The sequence below is a fragment of the Ooceraea biroi genome, chromosome 3 (assembly GCF_003672135.1).
Source record: "Ooceraea biroi isolate clonal line C1 chromosome 3, Obir_v5.4, whole genome shotgun sequence".
Classification (NCBI taxonomy): domain Eukaryota; kingdom Metazoa; phylum Arthropoda; class Insecta; order Hymenoptera; family Formicidae; genus Ooceraea; species Ooceraea biroi.
The window spans coordinates 10,515,293-10,533,534 of NC_039508.1; the positions used below are offsets into that span (position 1 = coordinate 10,515,293).

At 44.2% G+C, this 18,242-nt stretch overlaps 3 protein-coding genes across 10 annotated transcripts in view; 1 reads left to right on the forward strand and 2 right to left on the reverse strand.

Annotated features, from left to right (window-relative positions):
- Nucleotides 1-10,437, reverse strand: part of LOC105277125 — a 51,079-nt gene extending 40,642 nt beyond the window's left edge. The window contains exon 1 of the mRNA XM_020030861.2: nucleotides 7,602-10,437. Coding sequence (XP_019886420.2) covers nucleotides 7,602-7,729 — 128 coding nt within the window. The 5' untranslated portion in view covers nucleotides 7,730-10,437. The remainder of the gene's footprint in view (nucleotides 1-7,601) is intronic.
- A 164-nt stretch (nucleotides 10,438-10,601) lies between these two features.
- Nucleotides 10,602-13,907, forward strand: LOC105276902 (protein FAM114A2). 4 transcript variants are annotated; one of them, XM_026968283.1, is made up of 6 exons: nucleotides 10,602-10,896; nucleotides 10,939-11,409; nucleotides 11,797-12,103; nucleotides 12,187-12,788; nucleotides 12,866-13,177; nucleotides 13,254-13,907. In XM_026968283.1, the coding sequence occupies exons 1-6, from the start codon at nucleotides 10,720-10,722 to the stop codon at nucleotides 13,326-13,328; spliced, it is 1,944 nt and encodes a 647-aa protein (XP_026824084.1). In that variant the 5' UTR covers nucleotides 10,602-10,719; the 3' UTR covers nucleotides 13,329-13,907. The 4 variants fall into 4 exon arrangements, with proteins under 4 accessions (XP_026824084.1, XP_026824081.1, XP_026824082.1 ...); XM_026968280.1 differs by having other exon boundaries at nucleotides 10,939-12,103; XM_026968281.1 differs by having other exon boundaries at nucleotides 10,957-12,103; nucleotides 13,254-13,328.
- Nucleotides 13,908-13,956: 49 nt separating this feature from the next.
- Nucleotides 13,957-17,210, reverse strand: LOC105276901 (probable nucleoporin Nup58). Of its 5 annotated transcripts, XM_011334898.3 has the most exons (8): nucleotides 17,010-17,210; nucleotides 16,475-16,809; nucleotides 16,181-16,388; nucleotides 15,735-16,108; nucleotides 15,435-15,659; nucleotides 15,290-15,364; nucleotides 15,138-15,161; nucleotides 14,147-14,284 (listed from the first exon to the last, which is right to left on the reverse strand). In XM_011334898.3, exons 1-7 carry the CDS (start codon nucleotides 17,075-17,077, stop codon nucleotides 15,145-15,147), a joined length of 1,302 nt encoding a protein of 433 aa, XP_011333200.1. In that variant the 5' UTR covers nucleotides 17,078-17,210; the 3' UTR covers nucleotides 14,147-14,284; nucleotides 15,138-15,144. The 5 variants fall into 5 exon arrangements, with proteins under 5 accessions (XP_011333198.1, XP_011333199.1, XP_011333200.1 ...); XM_011334896.3 differs by lacking the exon at nucleotides 15,138-15,161 and having other exon boundaries at nucleotides 13,957-14,284; XM_011334900.3 differs by lacking the exons at nucleotides 14,147-14,284; nucleotides 15,138-15,161 and adding an exon at nucleotides 14,430-14,630.
- Between the last annotated feature and the right edge of the window lie 1,032 nt (nucleotides 17,211-18,242).

The window sequence follows — 18,242 nt, forward strand, 5'->3', positions numbered from 1 at the left end:
GTGAAGCTTGGAGGGAGCTTGTAACTTCAGGCTGAAGTTTAGCCTTAACCTTTAACAAATCTCAGTCTGTGGGCAGATTTACAAGTTGCGACATAGTTATGAAGCCATCGGATCGGCAATTTACGTTGCATTCCTTTGATGTTGAAGAAAACTTTCCTTCGAAATCGCGAGAGCGAAAAGTGATTCGCCGAGTTCGCAGTGTCCGCAACACTTTTGCGCACATTAATTATTCGCGTACCGAAACAATCGGCCATTACAATAATACCGTCAAAATGAAGATTTACGTTCGTGCGAAAGCGTAGGCGCCTGGCAGCGAACGGCATTCTCGTCTTCTCGCTTCGACGCGCCGCGCCGCGCCGCGTCAAATTCCTCCGACTCTGATTCCCGACTCCGACAAAAATGCTTACTAAAGGAGCATTGCTTACGCACGAATGTGTAACACGGAAATCGCTTAAAATTCCAACGAGTCACGATTATAAATAACTTATCAGCGTATAATTCGTTGCAATGCATTACTCGTATTGAAGAAATTACATGTCGATATAATACGTATTATTTTTTGACTAAAGTAATACTAAATTGGAGCGTCGAGCATAAACTAACTATTGCTCTCTCGCACCTTGAGATGCGTGTACTTTCTCGTCCGAAATTTTTCAAGAAAATCAAGAGAAGCAGCACGCGAGAGCAAGGAACGAGAGGGAGAGCGTGCTCGACAGGTGTGTGACAGTGTCCTCCTCGTTGACTAAGGTGAAACACGGTCCTGAATAATGCCGGGCGCGCGCGTTTATGCGTGGGCATGCGGCTCGCGTGCGTGGGTGCCTCTCTTCGGCTACCTGGCTCTGCCCCAAGGGCACCGCTCGCGCAAGCTGTACATTAGCGAACGCACGCACGTCGTACCGGGATATCGCTCACGTTTTCGCACTTTTGTCTCGTGCGGGACCATCTGAGAGATCGCGAGGCGACCGATCAATGCGGTCGGGGATTCATCGAAACGAGATGCGAAGTTATGCCGATGATGGTAATGAAGAAACGCCACGGCCACAGATTAGTCTAGGAATGCTGGCCGCGCATCTGGAACGAGGTCGGGAGTATCGCGCCTGCGTATCGTGTTACACGTCGCGGGAGTAACGCGACGTATTCATTGGTGGATTAGACGAGCTGTTGCGATCGGCAATTAACTATTGGTTCTTTTGAGAAGACTAAGGATCACAACTTTTTCGCCTTTACTGAGACCGAAATTGAATTCTTATCATTTTAGCTTTTGTACGCGCCGCACAGTGGGGTATTTGTCCGATTTAGCTGGCCAAAAGTCTTTTGTTTTTCAACAAATTCCAATTTCTCATTAATACTTGATTTTTCACACTGTTGTATGATGTTAAATATTTTTGTTCGAGTTAATATTTTGACCCCGGATGGTCCTGCAATTTAATTGGAAAATGTCATCTGTAGTGTTTTATTCTACAATATATAAAACACAATTAATTATAATATCGTATAATGATCTTATGTTTATAACAATAAAAAGAATAACCGCGAGATTCCGCGGCTATTCTTTCTATTATTATAAACATAAGACCTTTCTCTTTACATTAATATAAATATAAATGCCGGGACGTGCCCTGAAGTATAATAAATTCCTTCTAGTTATATTAAAATTGACTTTATAATTAACCTAAACATGATATTTTTCAATCTGCTTTAAAAGTATCCATAATTAATCACTTTCAACTGTAAAGATATAACTTTTGAAAATCGGTTATCTCAAGAACGCCGAAGAAACATACGTTTTACTGTTACAGATGCTCCAATTCTGATTGATAGAATCGTTGCATAGCAACGTTGCAAGAAGCAAAAATGGCATATTATTAACTCTCTAACTATTTATCTTTACCAGATAGCAATTTGTTTATGTCTAGAACAGATTTAACGAAAGTGACTTTTGGCCAGCTAAATCGGACAAATACCCCACTGTGCGCCGGTTAGAATTCCCTCCCCCATTTAAGTTATAACTGGAACTTTTTTAAATGTCCTACAGAAGATCGGTTGAATCCGGAAATTTTAAGGAAGCCTCGAAGAAATCTAAGAATATTCTATACATACCATACCTATCCTAGAGGAGCTTACGTTCGTCGTTTTTCGATAGTCGCAAGCGACTAATTGCGTACGCATAGTGACAGCGCGGTTTATGGATAAAGCGCGTGGCCGCATAAAACGCAAATTGTAATTGCGGCTAATGACAGTTTAAAATATTTTTAACGACGTAATGGGGCGTTTTGTCGGACGTGGACACGACTGGTTTTGCCACGGCGTTTATGCCGGGACGTAAAGATTCCAAGAAGAAAATGGTACTCTCGCTCTCTCTCTTTCTCGCGCGCGCGCAAGGGGCCTCCGCCAGGAATCTCCGTTTGCCTTCGTCCTCGGTATGCGGTCGTGTCACGGCACAGGAATGTATCGAATTTCCAAGTTTGGAACGCTCTCCTGCCCCGCAATTCGTGCCATGGCTCTGATCATGTACACATGTACACGTCGTACGTATAATCGCGTATTAATGGCGCCCACCGATTATTTTTTGTTCGTTGCGAGTATCAGGCGACTGGAAAATTATGCAAACAATTATATCAATTATATCAAAAGACGCACCATTCAACAAATCTCCGTTGTGTGTGTGTGTGTGTGTGTAGAAATTACATGCAAAATATACAACGATATATCTTTGACAGAGATGATGGATTCTGAAATAACTGCACGTTTTTGAGGATAAACATAAAATATCAGCATTTATGAAATTTATGCTAAATTTTCTGACGCACGTACTCGCAAAACACGTGCTTGCTTCACTGACGCCCGGCTCCGGCTGTGCGTAATCCAAAAATATTTGGCAGTGCGAGCCTTCCGCGAGCTCATGCGAGCTAGATTTACGTCACAATTTACGTGCGTTGTATCAAGTAGCGTTTGCACGACGATTAGGTGAGAGAAATAGAGAAAGACCGAGAAGATCGTAAACAAAACGCACAGCAGCTGTGCGCTATGCGTTTTCTTCCTTGTGCTTCCTCCTTCTCCCTTCCCTTCTTGTGGTGTATCGCTCGTATTCGTGACGTAAGCTGCGATAACGATTAAAGGAATGGCCAGAAATTTAGAATTCCGTTATACATATATAAATTATATATCAATTTTTATATCAACGTATCAAGTATTATCCGGAAATGTCGGCTTGAGAGCTCTCGAGAAGGAGAAAAACATTATAAACCAATTTTTATATCAACGTATCATCCGGAAATGTCGGCTTGAGAGCTCTCGAGAAAGAGAGCAAAAGGGGAAGTATACGGCTCACTTCACTTCGATCGATTAATCTCAAAGTATAATGCGAAACAGAAGTGTCATTACAAATGGATCCTGCATAAATAAATGTCCCTGGTTTACTACTGAACACGAACTGGAACGCAAAGGATGAGTGCACGCGAGCGGCACGAGGAAGGCGCACCGTGCAGAAATCTCTCCAAATACATAGACAAAACGGCGACTAGACCGCGCGCGCGCGCGCATTGCACGTACTCCGGGAAGGCGGTTGTTGCGTGCATACGCGCCGCGTATACGTGCGTGCACGCCACGCACGCACTCTCTTCCGCTGCAGTCGTAGCAGAAGGAGAGAGAGAGACGCGCACTCACGGCGCAAAGGTGGGAGAAAGGGAGGGGAAAGGAGGAGCGGATACATTTCGAGGAACGAAATTTCGAGATTTCGACGAATGAAAGGCGATCCACACGGAACGGCGCGGCGCCGCGTCGCGCCGCGCCGCGATGTTTTGCTCGCGTTTCAACACACTGTAAATGAAAACGGGAACGAAGGAGCCGCATCACCGAAGGAGGTGTGCTCCTCCTACAGCCTTAATTATCCGGGTGTTGGAAGACCACCCTCTCGAAATACGGGAAAACGAGATCTCAGGTTCTTCTCGTGATATTTATAGCGAATATTTCGAATGGAGGAGGCAGCCCACTAATTTTTTTCAGGCTGCCATCGCGCTTTACGTAAGACCGCGATAGCGGACGAATCTTCGAAATGGTAATTCATCCGAAAGATATGTCTCGTAATGACTTATTTTCAACATGCTCGAAAATGCGCGAGGAAACTTCAAGCTGCCGGCGAAAATAAAATACATAGCGATTGCTCGACGTCTCCCCCGAGTGTGATAACGCGACACGAAAAATGGGAAGAGTTGATTACCCCATACGCACATCAAAGAATGCACTATAAGCACGGGCGGGAGTCTATTTTTAGGTGCACAGGTCGGTTGCAGGTACGTTATATACCGGTTGGCCTCGTAAGATGGTGCACTTACACAACAGCCCTTACATTTACACAACGGCTGTGTGTACACGTATGCGGGAATCGGCACGCGAACTTTTGGTCCATGCGAGCCTGTGCCGCAAGATCTTGCTTCTTTACCTCGACACAGAGACGAGTATTAATTACTTGCCAAAATTTAACAATAGGCTTACCGTGCGAGACCAACCTAACGTCTCGCATCTTGCATTATTCGCGAAGAGAGAAACGGCGAGAGTACGATTTTTACATGAAACTCTTTCTCGAATGTACAATTTGGAAAGCCTTGCTATACGAGGCTCTTTTTACCGCCAGACATTCCTTCAAGGAGACCAGTCGCGATCGCGATCGCAATAGCGTAAAGAGATCACTCTTTACAAATGCATGCTCGCGCTGGCGCCGCTCGACATCGCGAGGCCAGACCATTTGTGTGCGGAATAAAGAATTTCGAGCCGGACTCTTTTACAGTGTCTACGGGTCCCGGGCGTTTGCCATTATTGCCAGCCCGTGCCTTCTCTCGCTATACGCACCATGAAGATATATACGTTTAGCCGAGCGAACATTTCGCGGCGTCACCCCACCGTCTCGCGCACTTTTACGAGGTAGCAATCGTAAATCATACTTTTTTTCGCGCCGCCAAATGACAGCTTACAAATTGCCCAACAAAACAAGTTCATTCCAAAGTGTGGCTTAGACACTCGGCCAATGGGAAAAGGTACCTGCATTAGCGCAGATAACAATGAACCCCGGTGAAAATGCGACGATTTGATGTTTTGCCGTGCGCAAAATACTGTTTTACTATGCAGCTATTGTTCCCAGAAAATAGAGACCTGATGTTAATAAATCAAATTTGGTCCGTTGACCAAATATATGTTCAAGGAATTATTTTCAAGAAATTACTTTCAATAAACGCGAATAACTAATTTTATACACCCTTCCTTTGAAATAAAATATACCCAATTTAGCGTAACCTTAAACTTTTCTTACTTTTAACTCCAAAATAAAAGGGGTCTATATATAGCCATTCCGTATGAAATGCAAGAGGAAAGCAGTATCGACGCACACGTGTCGATTTTCTAAGGGACGCGAGCGCACGAGGTACGTAAGCTCGCGCGCGATTCAACCGCGATGCTTCGATTTGCCGCGCGACCGACAAGAGCTCAGGCCGAGCCCCGTACCTGATCGTCAGATTTCTCGCGTTTTTCAGCGAGGCGAGAGCGCGCGCGCGGCCCTGGCGGATGGAATGCGGGCGCGGCGAGTCTCGGCGAGCCTGGCGTTGCGCGATGTATGGTATGGATATACGCGCGTACTCGCGCGAATATACACTTCGCCAACTTAAGCGGCGCTCACATGGCGCGTCAACGAGAGCCACCATCGATTCCTCGCAGATATGCGCTCCCTGCTGCGCGGACGAGGAGGGCAAGAGAGGAAAGGCAGCCGCTTATAAATATTATTTCAAGCTTAATTTCTTGCGAGTAATTCGAGCTAAAAACTCGATAACTCGGATTAAAAAGTTGTGTCTAACGATACGGAGAAATAAGAGTGAAATATTTATAAATGTAAATCAATTTAGTTAGTTAAAAGTAACGAAATTGCAATATATATACAGATATTTATCGATATTTCTATACTTTAGTTTATATCTGTTCGTTGCGTGGCGTTATGCAGTTTTGGGATCGCCGAGAACAAGGTGAGAAAGTTTACGCTACGTTGAAAAATTCTTTACGTTTACCATACGGAATTTAAATATGCGAGATTGTGCAAGATTTGTTTCGCAGTTCAATTATGCAGGCATAAATATTCACACGCACATAATGGGAGTGTGTTGATCGCAAAATAAGATCGCGTGGCTAATGGAATTACATGGAATCATAGATCACGTGGATCAGGGAGACGGATTAATGGCGTGCAAGGTATTACGCGAGGATGGAAAATCCACCGACAATTAAGCGAAAAACATCGGCTGGAATGCGACTATCGGTAGAAGGCCTGATAACAGTATCGCAACGCGGTATGCCTTTTTTAATGTGGCGCTAGCAACTGCCCGCTATTTCTCTCTCTTCCTCCTCTAATCCGCGACTAATTTAGCACAGATTTTTCCGAGGCATTATCATTGACTTAACGTTAAGATAACGAGCGATGTCCTGATAAGAAATCCTTTGAATGAGAAGTCTAAGCTCAATGGTACAATCTATGTGAAAGGAAAAAGTTTGAGCTATTCTGTCGAATAGCCTGTCCATTGACTGAAGTGTCACGTGCATTTAAATTGGCTTAAGGATTGGAAGGTTCTGATTTCAATATTCCCCATCAATTTCTCTTGCGATCAACGTACGTGCCTGTATGCAACCTCAATACTTCTAGACAGTACTACTTCTACAATATGCGCGTGTATACGTGTATACTGTATCGCTTAAGCAGCATTCATACGGAACTGTAAAGCATCGTCAAATAAAATTTGTTACAGTTTGACTAACGAATTATAACATAGGAAAAAATCACCGTAAAATAATAAGAAAGAAATAGTTCATCGGCGAGAGCTCGCTAACGGAAAGTCTGTAAATGCATTAAGGCGCATACACACAGGGCAATGTCGCGCGATTTTCGGAGCATGCGAACCGCTCAAACGATATATAGGATGTCCGAGAAATCGCGCGCTCTCTACGTGGGATGCATCACAGGCTAGATAGAAAACGGCGATACTCGTTCCAGTGTCAACTGCAATCTTTCTTCTGAATTAAACGATTGAACTATACGTGTATAAATTATAAATTTCCAAACCACGTGTACAGCGAATCTGGAAAGTTTTCATCATGAATCTGGCGAAACTTTGAATGTTATTTAATCGATGAGGAACGTATAACGTCACGAAACAGTAACGATCGATCAGTTTTACTTTAAAATAAAAAGAGAAGGATTTTATGCCGTCCCTGGAACCTACAGAGAAAGCGCGCGATTTGCAATACACCCCGTATACAAACACGCATTCTCGCCGAATCGCGCGCTGAATCGCGTATCCTCGCGAGATCGCGGCTCTCGTACGCGACGCGACGAGAGAGGGGGAACGTATCCCCCGGCCGGGGAGGGGATAGAGGGGGGGGGGGGAGAGCGCATCATCGTAACGCTCGACCACACGTAACTGACGCGCGGCGATGTGCACGCGGGTTCCCGGCCCGCGCTCGCACTCGCGCGCCTCTCGCAAAGATGTTGCGGGAGAGAAGTAACCGGTTAAAGCGAGAAGCAGCAAAATAGAGAAAGAGAGAGGGGGCTTCCTCTACGTACGTACCTATCTCGGGGATCGATCCACGTAGTTTTCCGCGTGTTGTGATCGATGAAATACACCTTCCCGTCGAAGTCCTGGGCGACGTCCCACCCTTCCGGAAGCGGTATCTCCCCATTCCGTCTCCTTGGCATATTTTACTGCGCTCTAAATCCATCCAAAACCTCTTTCTCTATCGCCGTGCGGTCGACGGGCGCATATTCGTGCGCGTGGACGCACGCTGCTCCTTGGGCCGCATATACAACACCGTCTCTCGACCGATGCGAGGAACAGGCGAGACTGAGACAGACGGATAAATAGAGTGGAATGGAAAGAAGGTACGACGGCGGACAGAGGAACAGGCACTCGATCTGAGGAGGGCAGGTGGAAGGGGAACGAAGAGCGAGCGAGACGGCGTGCGGCAATGATTCCGGTGGAGCAACCGAGACAGCGGAAAAACGTATTGCACACATGTACACAGCCATACACATACCAGGCGCGGCGAGCAGAGGCATACGCGCGCGTATGTCGTGCGCGTTCTTCTTCGCTCTCTCTCTCTTTCTCGCTTTTCTTTCTCTCTCTCTCGCTGTCTCTGGCTCGCGCGCACTACTCCGCCATCATGAATACCTCATTATCATGAGCGTAGTGACGTCAGAGTCCCCGCCTTCAGATTCCTCTCAAGCGGAATTCCACCGTTAACATAGCCGGCTGTCGAGGAGCAGCCCGAGGCGGCGAGCGGCGCGGCGGCGGCGACGGCAACAGCAGCGGCAACGGCGGACAGTGTCGTTATGTTGCGCTCGCACGGGTGCATCGATCGCGCACACTTCACGTATCATCACCACCACCTTTCCCGTGCCTTCCTCACCTCGGCATTTCCTTATTTCCCTCTTGTTTCCCTCGGTTTCGTTTCGACACACTCGCGCGCACACTCGCGGATCTCTCTCGCCGGCCGAATCTCCGGGAATCTTCGCGACGACGACGTTTGACACGATTTCGCGCTCACAAAACACTTCCCCCACTTCCTTCACACTTGGATTTTTTTTTCCCCCTCGTCCTCGTCCTCGCGAGGACGACGATTAATCGTTCGCACAACTCGCTTCACTCCCCCCTCCCCCACCCTCGGTATATTCGCCCTCCTTGGGGTTATATCGCGTCGAAGCTCTCCTCCTGCGTTCACACTGCGCGCGCTCCAACTTTAAACTGGTTCTCGCACCGTCGCGTATCGCGCTCGATAACCGCACGGGCAGATCTTCCTCGGCAAACTTCACAGATCTCGCGAGCACTCGTCGTGAAGAATGCTGCCTGCGTGAACGTCACTTTGTGATATTGCTGTCGCACGTTACAACAACGTCGTGTCTCCCGTGGCAGCGACGACGGCAGCGACGGTAGCGGAGGCGGAACGGCAGCGACAGCCCGCGACCTGTTTCGAGCGACGCGCGCTATCGCCGACTTCGTACGGCGGCGGAGCACGTTTCACCGTGTTCTCTTTTCCCCGTTGCATTAGCCGCGGCTGTAATGCTAATGCCGAGCAGCGGATCTTGACGTTTTTCGCACGCAGGAATGTGGGAACCCGACGCCCTCCCTCTCGACGCTCGGCGGCTTTTCCCCGCGCACAAACGAACGGCACCGTGAAACGATGACCCGCCGTTTGCTCTTTTTCCTACGTCTTCCTGCTTCCTCCACGTTAAATCTCGACTGGACGAGTCAACGACGACCACCACCACCACGACCACGGCCACGACGATGAGAGTACGACCACTCTTCATGCATCGCGAAGATGACACCGCCGAACGGTCCCACGAAACCTCGTCGAGAAAGACGATCGGAAGTGAGAGAAAATAGCACCAACGATCACTCACCGTTCTGTTTACAGATTATTCCTGTCCTCGCGCACAGTTTCACGGGGTTATAACGTACACCAGGTTTCACGGTAATACGCGCGGCGGACGATTTTCTTCTTTCCAACGATACCACCACCTCGCGTCAGCTACGAACATGCCGAGTGTTTGAGACATGCCACCGAACGTGGATTGCCGTGTGCGCGCCTGGCAATCCTCTCTCTCTCTTTCTCTCCCGCTCACTCGCTCGCTCGCTCTATCTCTTCTCATCCTCCTCTCCCTTCCCTCCTCGTCGCACACACCGCAAGAACGTCGCTGCCTCCCTCCACCGCGAACGTGATGCGCCATCTTTATTCCACTCGCGACGTCCATCTTCGTCGCGCGTCGCTGCTCGATCGTCGTCTCCTCCTTGTCTCACTCGTCGCCGAGTGCATTCGGCCATTCTCGCTCCTCGTCGCACCCACGCCGGCGCTTATCGCGCACTCCCCCTTCCATCGCAGTCAGTAAGCTCGTGTGTCTCTGACCGCCGCACACGAACGGCAGCGGGAACAGACGAACGTATTGCCCTTTCGACGGCCTCGCATATTTGCCGCTACGTCGCTCCAACGGCGCCACCGCATACGAGACTCGTGGGTGCAGGTGCATCCCGGGAGTGTTTTGAATAGGCAGAAGAGATATCGATACCCGAGGATGTGGGAAAAAAAGATAAAATTTAACTTGAACTTTGTCTCTGCGAATGTAGAAAATTTATGCGACAGTTTTGGCATTGATTCATATTCCGTTTGTATCTCACGATCCAAGTCACATTTCCCACCTAAATGCCACTTGCTAAACGCTGCTCCACATACTGGATGCGAATAGAAGTCAATGTTGTTATTAAGCGTTTCTCTGAATTATTAAATTAAATTTCAATGCAACGCATCTGAGTCGCAGACATAGGAATAGGTGATAGAGCACTTTCGCGAAAGCGGGGACAAATATAAAAATACTACAAATTTAATTAGACGTCTTTCGAACCCAATTCGTTCCCTAAATTAATGATCTGAATGTCTGTTCGCAGCCTCCCCTTGCTCCCGAAAAAACATATCATGTACATACTTTAAAGCAAAACATGACCCATTTTAGTTATGCACTTTCTACAATCTTTTTTTCCTCCAACGGCCGTGCGAATACTCCTTTCTCGCGCTTGAAGTGCAGAACGTGCAGAGGTACAAGAATACAGCTACACTTTAGCTCAGCCCTGAACCGATCTCGTCGCATGCGCAATCATCTCCGGTTGATGCCACGAAGGCGTATAACTGGCGTATATGAATTTGACGTGCCTGCTCGATGACTGTTGTCCACGTGACCATCAGCACGTATATAGGTACATACATACATGTTTACATATATACCCTTTCCTACCCAAACAATGTGAAACGTATGTTGACGAATGCTCCCGTTTGACTGGTGAGAGAGATTTCATCTTTGGACTCGTTCGCAAGGTATCGACGTGAACCTATCTTGATCTCGCACATCGTGCCTAGAATCTGTCTCTTTTACAGATAATAAGCTTGGAGATGGCAACGTCCGAGAGCGACGCCGATTTCGAGAGTGCCGACGAGGAAATGGGCCGCGGCGCGTCCACCAGAAGGGACAATCGGGCGGTCTACTGGCCGTCGCCATCGACAGTGGATTCCGAGTCGGACGACGACACGGAATACGTCCAGCGTACGCCGTACAGACAGTCAGACTGGCAGAGCAGACCCGAGCCTTTCATAACGGCTGCATCACCAGATGTGGCAAGGGGTCGAGGGACCTCTGCGATTAGTGATAAGCATGATGATAAGATTGATAGTGATGTCAAAGTTGAACGCGATGTACGCGCCGTGAAGTCAGTCGATTGTGCCGAAAAGTCTTCTAGCAGCCAAAAAGATAGCTCTTCTCCGGTCGAATCAGCGAAATTACCCTTGCCAACGTCTACGGCATCGTCAAAGGATGAGAGTACAGAATCTGTGGTAGGTAGTAGCGAGAGTGTGAAGCCGAATGATGCCGTGTCTAGGGTAGCAGCAGCAAAACCTACAAAAAGCCTCCGATCTAAGCAACGAGACTCGCCCCACCAATTGGGTGCAAAGAAATTAGGAAGTAAAATTAGAAAAGATAACGTCGGTGAATCTCGCGTCAGAGATAGTGTAGGCATAGAACAGACGGATGAGTGTTTAGCTCCGAGTTTACATAAGGAACTGTTAGAATCTGCGAAGAAGGACATGGAATGTAGATCGCAGGAAAAGTCTAAGAATAAGTTAGCAGATAAGCAATCCGAATCATCTCCGACGAAAGATTTGTCGGAGATGGACATGCCAGAAGAGTTGAAATCAGATAAGAAATTTAAAGAAATCTTTCAGCCGGAAGGTTGGGAGGGACTTGGAAGTGACATTGAATTGCCTGACGAGTTGACGGAAGAAAAATTGCAGACTGTAATGGAACGGCTCTCTTTGACGAATAAAGAACCGGAGGGCTCTTTAGGAAGCTGGGGCAGTTGGGGTAACTGGGGTGTAACTTCGATAATTAACACCGCTACCGCGAGTGTATCTACCCTGACTAGTCACGTGTCTCAAGGACTTATGCTTTTAGAAGGTACAATGGGATTACAGGATCCTGAGGAAGAACCAATAACAACAGAGCAGGACGAAGCTGTCACACCTGATGATGGTACAATATTTAATATTCTATTTCGAATATTCTATGTCAGAAAATATAATTAGAGTGTGCTAATTTTGTTTATCGCTAAACAGGTGGAGACTCAAAACCAATTCAGGAGCAAGACAATCAATCGTACAATACGTTTGGATTCGGGAATTTGATGTCAGGAGTATCCTCGATCACAAAATTGGTCGAATCCACCAGTAACAAAGTCATGACAGGCGGTTTAGATACATTAGAAGCTATCGGGAAAAAAACAATGGAGGTGTTGCAAGAGGGTGATCCCGGGTTAAAGAAGAAAAGAGCCTTCTTTATGAACGAGCCCGAGAAACCCATTTTATCGCAGATTCTTAGGGAAGCAAAAGAGAAAGCCGAAGCCGAGGAGAAAACAATGGAGGAGCGCGAATTAGCGAGGAAGATACATTTCGAGAGCCTGTTTGACGATTATCAAGGTCTAGTCCATTTGGAGGCTTTAGAAATGTTATCGAAACAGTGTAATATGAAAATTCAGCAACATTTAATCGCACTGGACGCAAATGAATTTACTTCCGTGCAAGAAACGTTGGACGAGATCAAAGAACTGTGCGACTTGGGCGATGAAGAGGAGAAAGGAAGCGATAAAAATTTTAAGGATAGATTAATGGAACCTTGTCACGATCTCGGCGTTGATATTACATACGAGAAGCTAAATGATGTAAAAAATTCACATAATATAATAGCACAGTATTCTAGATTTTATTATCATAATAAAATAACCATCAATATCTCTAGGTTTGGACTGAGATAGAAACTTATCTCGCGACAACGCACACGGATCAGGAAATCTTCCAGAAAGCTATATCGACATTAGCACAATTCACGGCGCTTTCCGTAGAGAGGTTCCATAAGACGGCAGAATTGTTGTTGATCAAGGAACGACGCAGTACGGTTAACGAAGCCGATGCATTGGTGCAACTTACCAATATTCTGTCCGATCAGATCAACTCGTTGGCCAGCTCGTTCTGCAACACGCTGAATAAACTTGCCGAGACCGCGGAGAAGCCGGACAACATTAACGCGAATATAACAACGATCTTTTTAGAAGTAAGTCCTGCATTAAACAATTTAAGAGGGGTGGTTACGATGGCAATGCTAAAAATGTTTTCTTTTTTCCATACAGGCTGCTAACGCAAATTCGTATGTTCAAGATGCTTTTAGACTCCTCATTTCTATTTTGCAAGTTGGAGCTATTTGAAGTCTTAAAATGTTACACGAAGTATAATGAAACTTTTTATATGCTTTATATTTAAAACGATATCGTCTCTAGATTAAATATAATTTTCGGCATACATATATAGGCATGGATTATAGTGTTACTATTTCTCTGTATCACAACTAATTTACCTTCTCTTGTTCAAGACTTATTCTCGAAAACGGGACCAACTTGTTAACTCAGAGTATATTAACGTATTTTATCATTATCGATTTTTTCATATTTATATATATATAATTTGCAATTTATATATGTATATAATTTGATTATAATTTGCATTATAATCAAAATACATGTAAAACAGTATCTCTGGTTCCACTACAGATTTTCAGAGTGTTATCTTAATATATCTGTCCATAAAATGCAATTGTTATATTCTCAAATAATATAAATCTGTAAATATTTAATGTGACGATATAATATATGTATAATAAATAATATCAAATGTTGAGTATCTGCGTAAAAATAAAATCTATAAGTTTCAATAAAGACTGTATCGCGTATACTTATGACATACATACGTGAAAAAAAAACAGATGAGAAGGAACAAAACATGAGAGAGAAATGTATCACAGTTTTGTGATCAATACAGAACATATAACGATATTTTTCGAACGACATTTTAATTACCAATATTTAATTACCTATAACAAATATGCTTAGTATAACTTCACAGGTATACTCAAACTTGAAAAGAATAACAAAACGTTTGCGAAGGTCATGAATCACAAGCACGTCTGAGATGAAAGCTTAATGTTTCCCTCGTTTATTACCAATGGGTGGCTTTTGAAGTTGGAAGTTTGAACTGGATCCACTTATTGGCAATGGTGCGGTCAAATTAATTGGCGCGTTAAAATTTAAGCTTGCTGTCGGCGGTTTCATGGACGAGTTTATAGCAATGTTAGTAGCGGACGGTACTGGTGTCGAACTTTCCCAAACTGTAACAATACATTTACACCGTTACTCTTCATTCACACGAAGTTTGATAAAGGCAAACCGAATGCTTCTAGCTAAAGCTATGGAGCAATATCTCGCTAAGAAATGATGCTTCATACAATAATTAATACAGCAATTTCTTGATTCTTTGTATCGTTTATTTTTGAATTAACAGCCAATGTTTTTAATATTTGATTTAATTTCTGTTATCTTTTGCAGCACTTTAAATTTTTCCAACGAAACATTTCCAAAAGTTTCTGTCCCAAAATCAGTTGAAATGTTGCAAGTGTGTACCTTTAATATCTTTTGTACACATCCTACAAAATTTCGTTCACATCTGTAACGGATCTGTAACAACAATTATTTTCTATGATAAATAAATATTCATATCCGCAAGTATTATTCCATAACATTGGCAAAGCTAAAAGCAATCCAAGCATGTACATATAAAAGGCACTATTATCTGTTAAGAAAACATGATCCTAAAGTTAAATCTTTTGGCACCCTAATGCAAAGTATACAAAAGATCAACGATATTGACGTAATCCTTCATACGGAAAATAACTGGTTATTTTATAGACTTATATAGGCAAACAAGCGTGTTACTTTTTCCCCCATGACCGACAGTATAAAGAGAAATTATAAGAATTGGATATTTCAAATATTTAAAAGAATAGCCCTTACTTTCCTTCGCGATAGGCAAAGTCAGAGATAAATCATAAAGGAAAAGTGAAATTTTACTGGTTAAATTAGAAGGAAAAGAAACGAGCAAAATAATTTTATTAAATCATGAAACACGTTAAATCTATTTAGTAGTAGTAGTAAAAACGGCGTTATATGTTAGTAAAGTTCTACCTCATAACTAGATCCACGCAAGACCTGAAGGTAGGAGATCTTTAGGGGGAACGGTTAAAGTCATTTTGTTTTATAAGGAACTTTTTACTTTTAGCATGTGAGGATATAAATGTATTAGAATTACAAGATAGTTAACAACAAGGCCTATTTACCTAAGGGATTTCGTGTTTCGTAACTCGCCGGCCGGTTTGAGTTTAATGCCGTCGACGATAAAAAACTTTTATTTCCTGTAAGCATTAACTTTGTTTTTCCAGGCCTACAATGTACGATTATTGTGAAATGCGCGCTAGATATTACCTGGTCCGAAAGGAGTAGGACCACTGGTGATCTTGCCGATGCTACTTCGACTAGTTTTACTGTTCGCTCTGATGCTATCGAAGACATTCGTGTTGTCCTTCAGCACGTATTTCCTGAAATTGAGATATTGCTCTTTCTGTTGCTGCACCTTCGCGTGTATGCCCTGTAATCGGCCAGCTACCGTGACTAGAGACTCGTGCAGTTTACTCATCGCGAGTGCCAGTTCTAATAACAAAGCGGAACGGTTAATCGTACATCCGACTAATGCACATTAGCTTATTTAACAAAAAAAATATATACCCTGTGGCGTTAATGTTCTCGGCGCCATCATGGTTTGTATGTGCTTCTCCGTCGTCTCGATTTGTGATCTAAACAACATCAAATCTTGCTCGAAAGTTTCGGCCAACTCCATGAAGAACTGAAGGGGCGCGTTATTCTCGTACTGCAAGCCCGGCGGAGTGTCGTGAGTTCTCTGAGCTATTTCCGCGCTCTGCAACGCCTTTGCCGTGTCCTGCTTCAGTTTATCGGCCGATGAGCGATCCCTCTGCACCGAGCCGGATAATGTGGATAACATTTCCATCAAGGACGCCGTGTCCTCCGCACATCGATTTAAAGGTCTCGACGAACCTCTTGCGATATCGGAAGATAGGCCCTTCTGTACCTTTACAAAATCTCTGTAAAGCAGGAAGCAATATCAGTACTGCGCGAGAGCGTGTTGCATGTGTTACATATCCCAAGACAATTACTTGAATTTATCTATCGTTTGCATAAGCTCATTTGGCAGTAGATTCTCTTTGGCAGCTGTTGAACTGCTGTTTCCTTGAGAGAGACCCTTATTGCTGATGGAAACATCTAAACCACCGAGTCCTTTATTCGTATTGGTCGTAGTAGTGACAGCGATCGTTGGTTTAGCCCCTAACAAGGTACTTCCAGCTCCAGAGCCAAATAAAGAAGCTGCACACGTACAAATTAATTAACTTTCAATAGACAATTATTACAACAATCAATTATCTTTTAAGACGACAATGGAATGTACGTACTATTGGTAGTGGCTGTGCCAAAAGTTAAACCTCCCGTTGCTGGCGTACTAGACGGCGCACCGAACGTTAAAGTGCTCGTTGTAGCGGGCGTGCCAAAGCTAAGACCCGTAAATAAAGGTGCAGACGTAGCAGTTGGAAATAGACTAGGTGCGGTAGTCATCGTAGTAGCTACATTGGATCCTAAAAGACTGCTGGGCTGTGCTTGCGTAGTCGACGCAGAACTAAATCCGAAATTTATCGACGTCGTCGGAGTGGAGAGAGCATTAAACGTTAATGTACCGGACGTTGTGGGTGTACCAAAGGACGTGTTACCTACACCGAAACCTGTTGCTGATCTTGAAAGTAACAGCAACACGATTAGTTGACATTTGAATAAACGAGTCGACAATTAATCCATCCGTAAGGAAAACTAAGTAGACACTTACTATACAAAATGAATAAAATGTATATTTATTCGTTTTTCTCATTGCTGGTTATTAATATTAACAATTTCTACTAGTTATAGGTTAGTATCGCTGTCAACGATTATGCTTACTTTTGCGTCCCAAATCCAAACCCGGTGCTACTTGTGGTGACTGCTGGACTCCCGAACGTAAATGCCATTTTTCTGTGATAACAGAATACGCCGCGCGCAACAAATAATCCGTTTATAATGTTAACGCGCCACAATTATCGCGGCGGAATTCTCTTTTCAAATTCCTTTCTTCCTTCGACGCAATACATACTATAGTGCGATTTCCCCATCGGCGCTTACGCTAGTGTTAACCAAAGCAGACTGCGCACGCGTCATGTAAGAGAGTGTTCCAATTATATAATTGAAAGGAAAAACTTTTTCTCTACTAGCCGTATAAATTGTACTATTTACCAATAAAAATGTATGAAACTTATCATTGAGCAGTATCAATTACAAATAAAATATTTGCCTGATCCGTTATTAAGGGGATGCTGGAGTTGCTAGTGAACTATTTTTCACTATAGCGATGGTAATTGCAGTTTCGAAAATTCTCTTTATTGCTTGTGCAGAATAAAAAATTCTTTTCCACAAATGAAGTATAGATAAAAAGAAAGCCCGCTCTACAGGACTTTATATTCAAAATGGAAAAAAAGTTAGAAAAGACAAATGCAAGTTTTTAACTTTTTTCCATTTTGAATATAAAGTCCTGTAGAGCGGACTTTCTTTCTATCTATACTTCATTTGTGGAAAAGGATTTTTTATTCTGCACAAGCAATAAAGAGAATTTTCGAAACTGCAATTACCATCGCTATAGTGAAAAAATAGTTCACTAGCAACTCCAGCTCCCCTTAAATTGTAACTATTTAAGGGGATGCTGAAGCTGCTAGTGAACTTCTTCGCGATGGTGCTGCCATCGCACAATAAAATGTTTTTTACAAAAATTTGGCAATTTGTACGCACAAAATCGCTGTTGAGCGGTGTTTGGACACAATTAAGGAATATGAGACTGCTTTTCGAAGTGACTTTAGAAGCGTCATAAAAGAGAATTCTGTGTTCTCCTGTATTCTAACCTCTAATCCTAAAGGAAAACACAGAATTCTCTTTTATGACGCTTCTAAAGTCACTTCGAAAAGCAGTCTCATATTCCTTAATTGTGTCCAAACACCGCTCAACAGCGATTTTGTGCGTACAAATTGCCAAATTTTTGTAAAAAACATTTTATTGTGCAAATATTGTGCGATGGCAGCACCATCGCGAAGAAGTTCACTAGCAGCTCCAGCATGCCCTTAAAATAAAACGATTGTCTGATCCTCT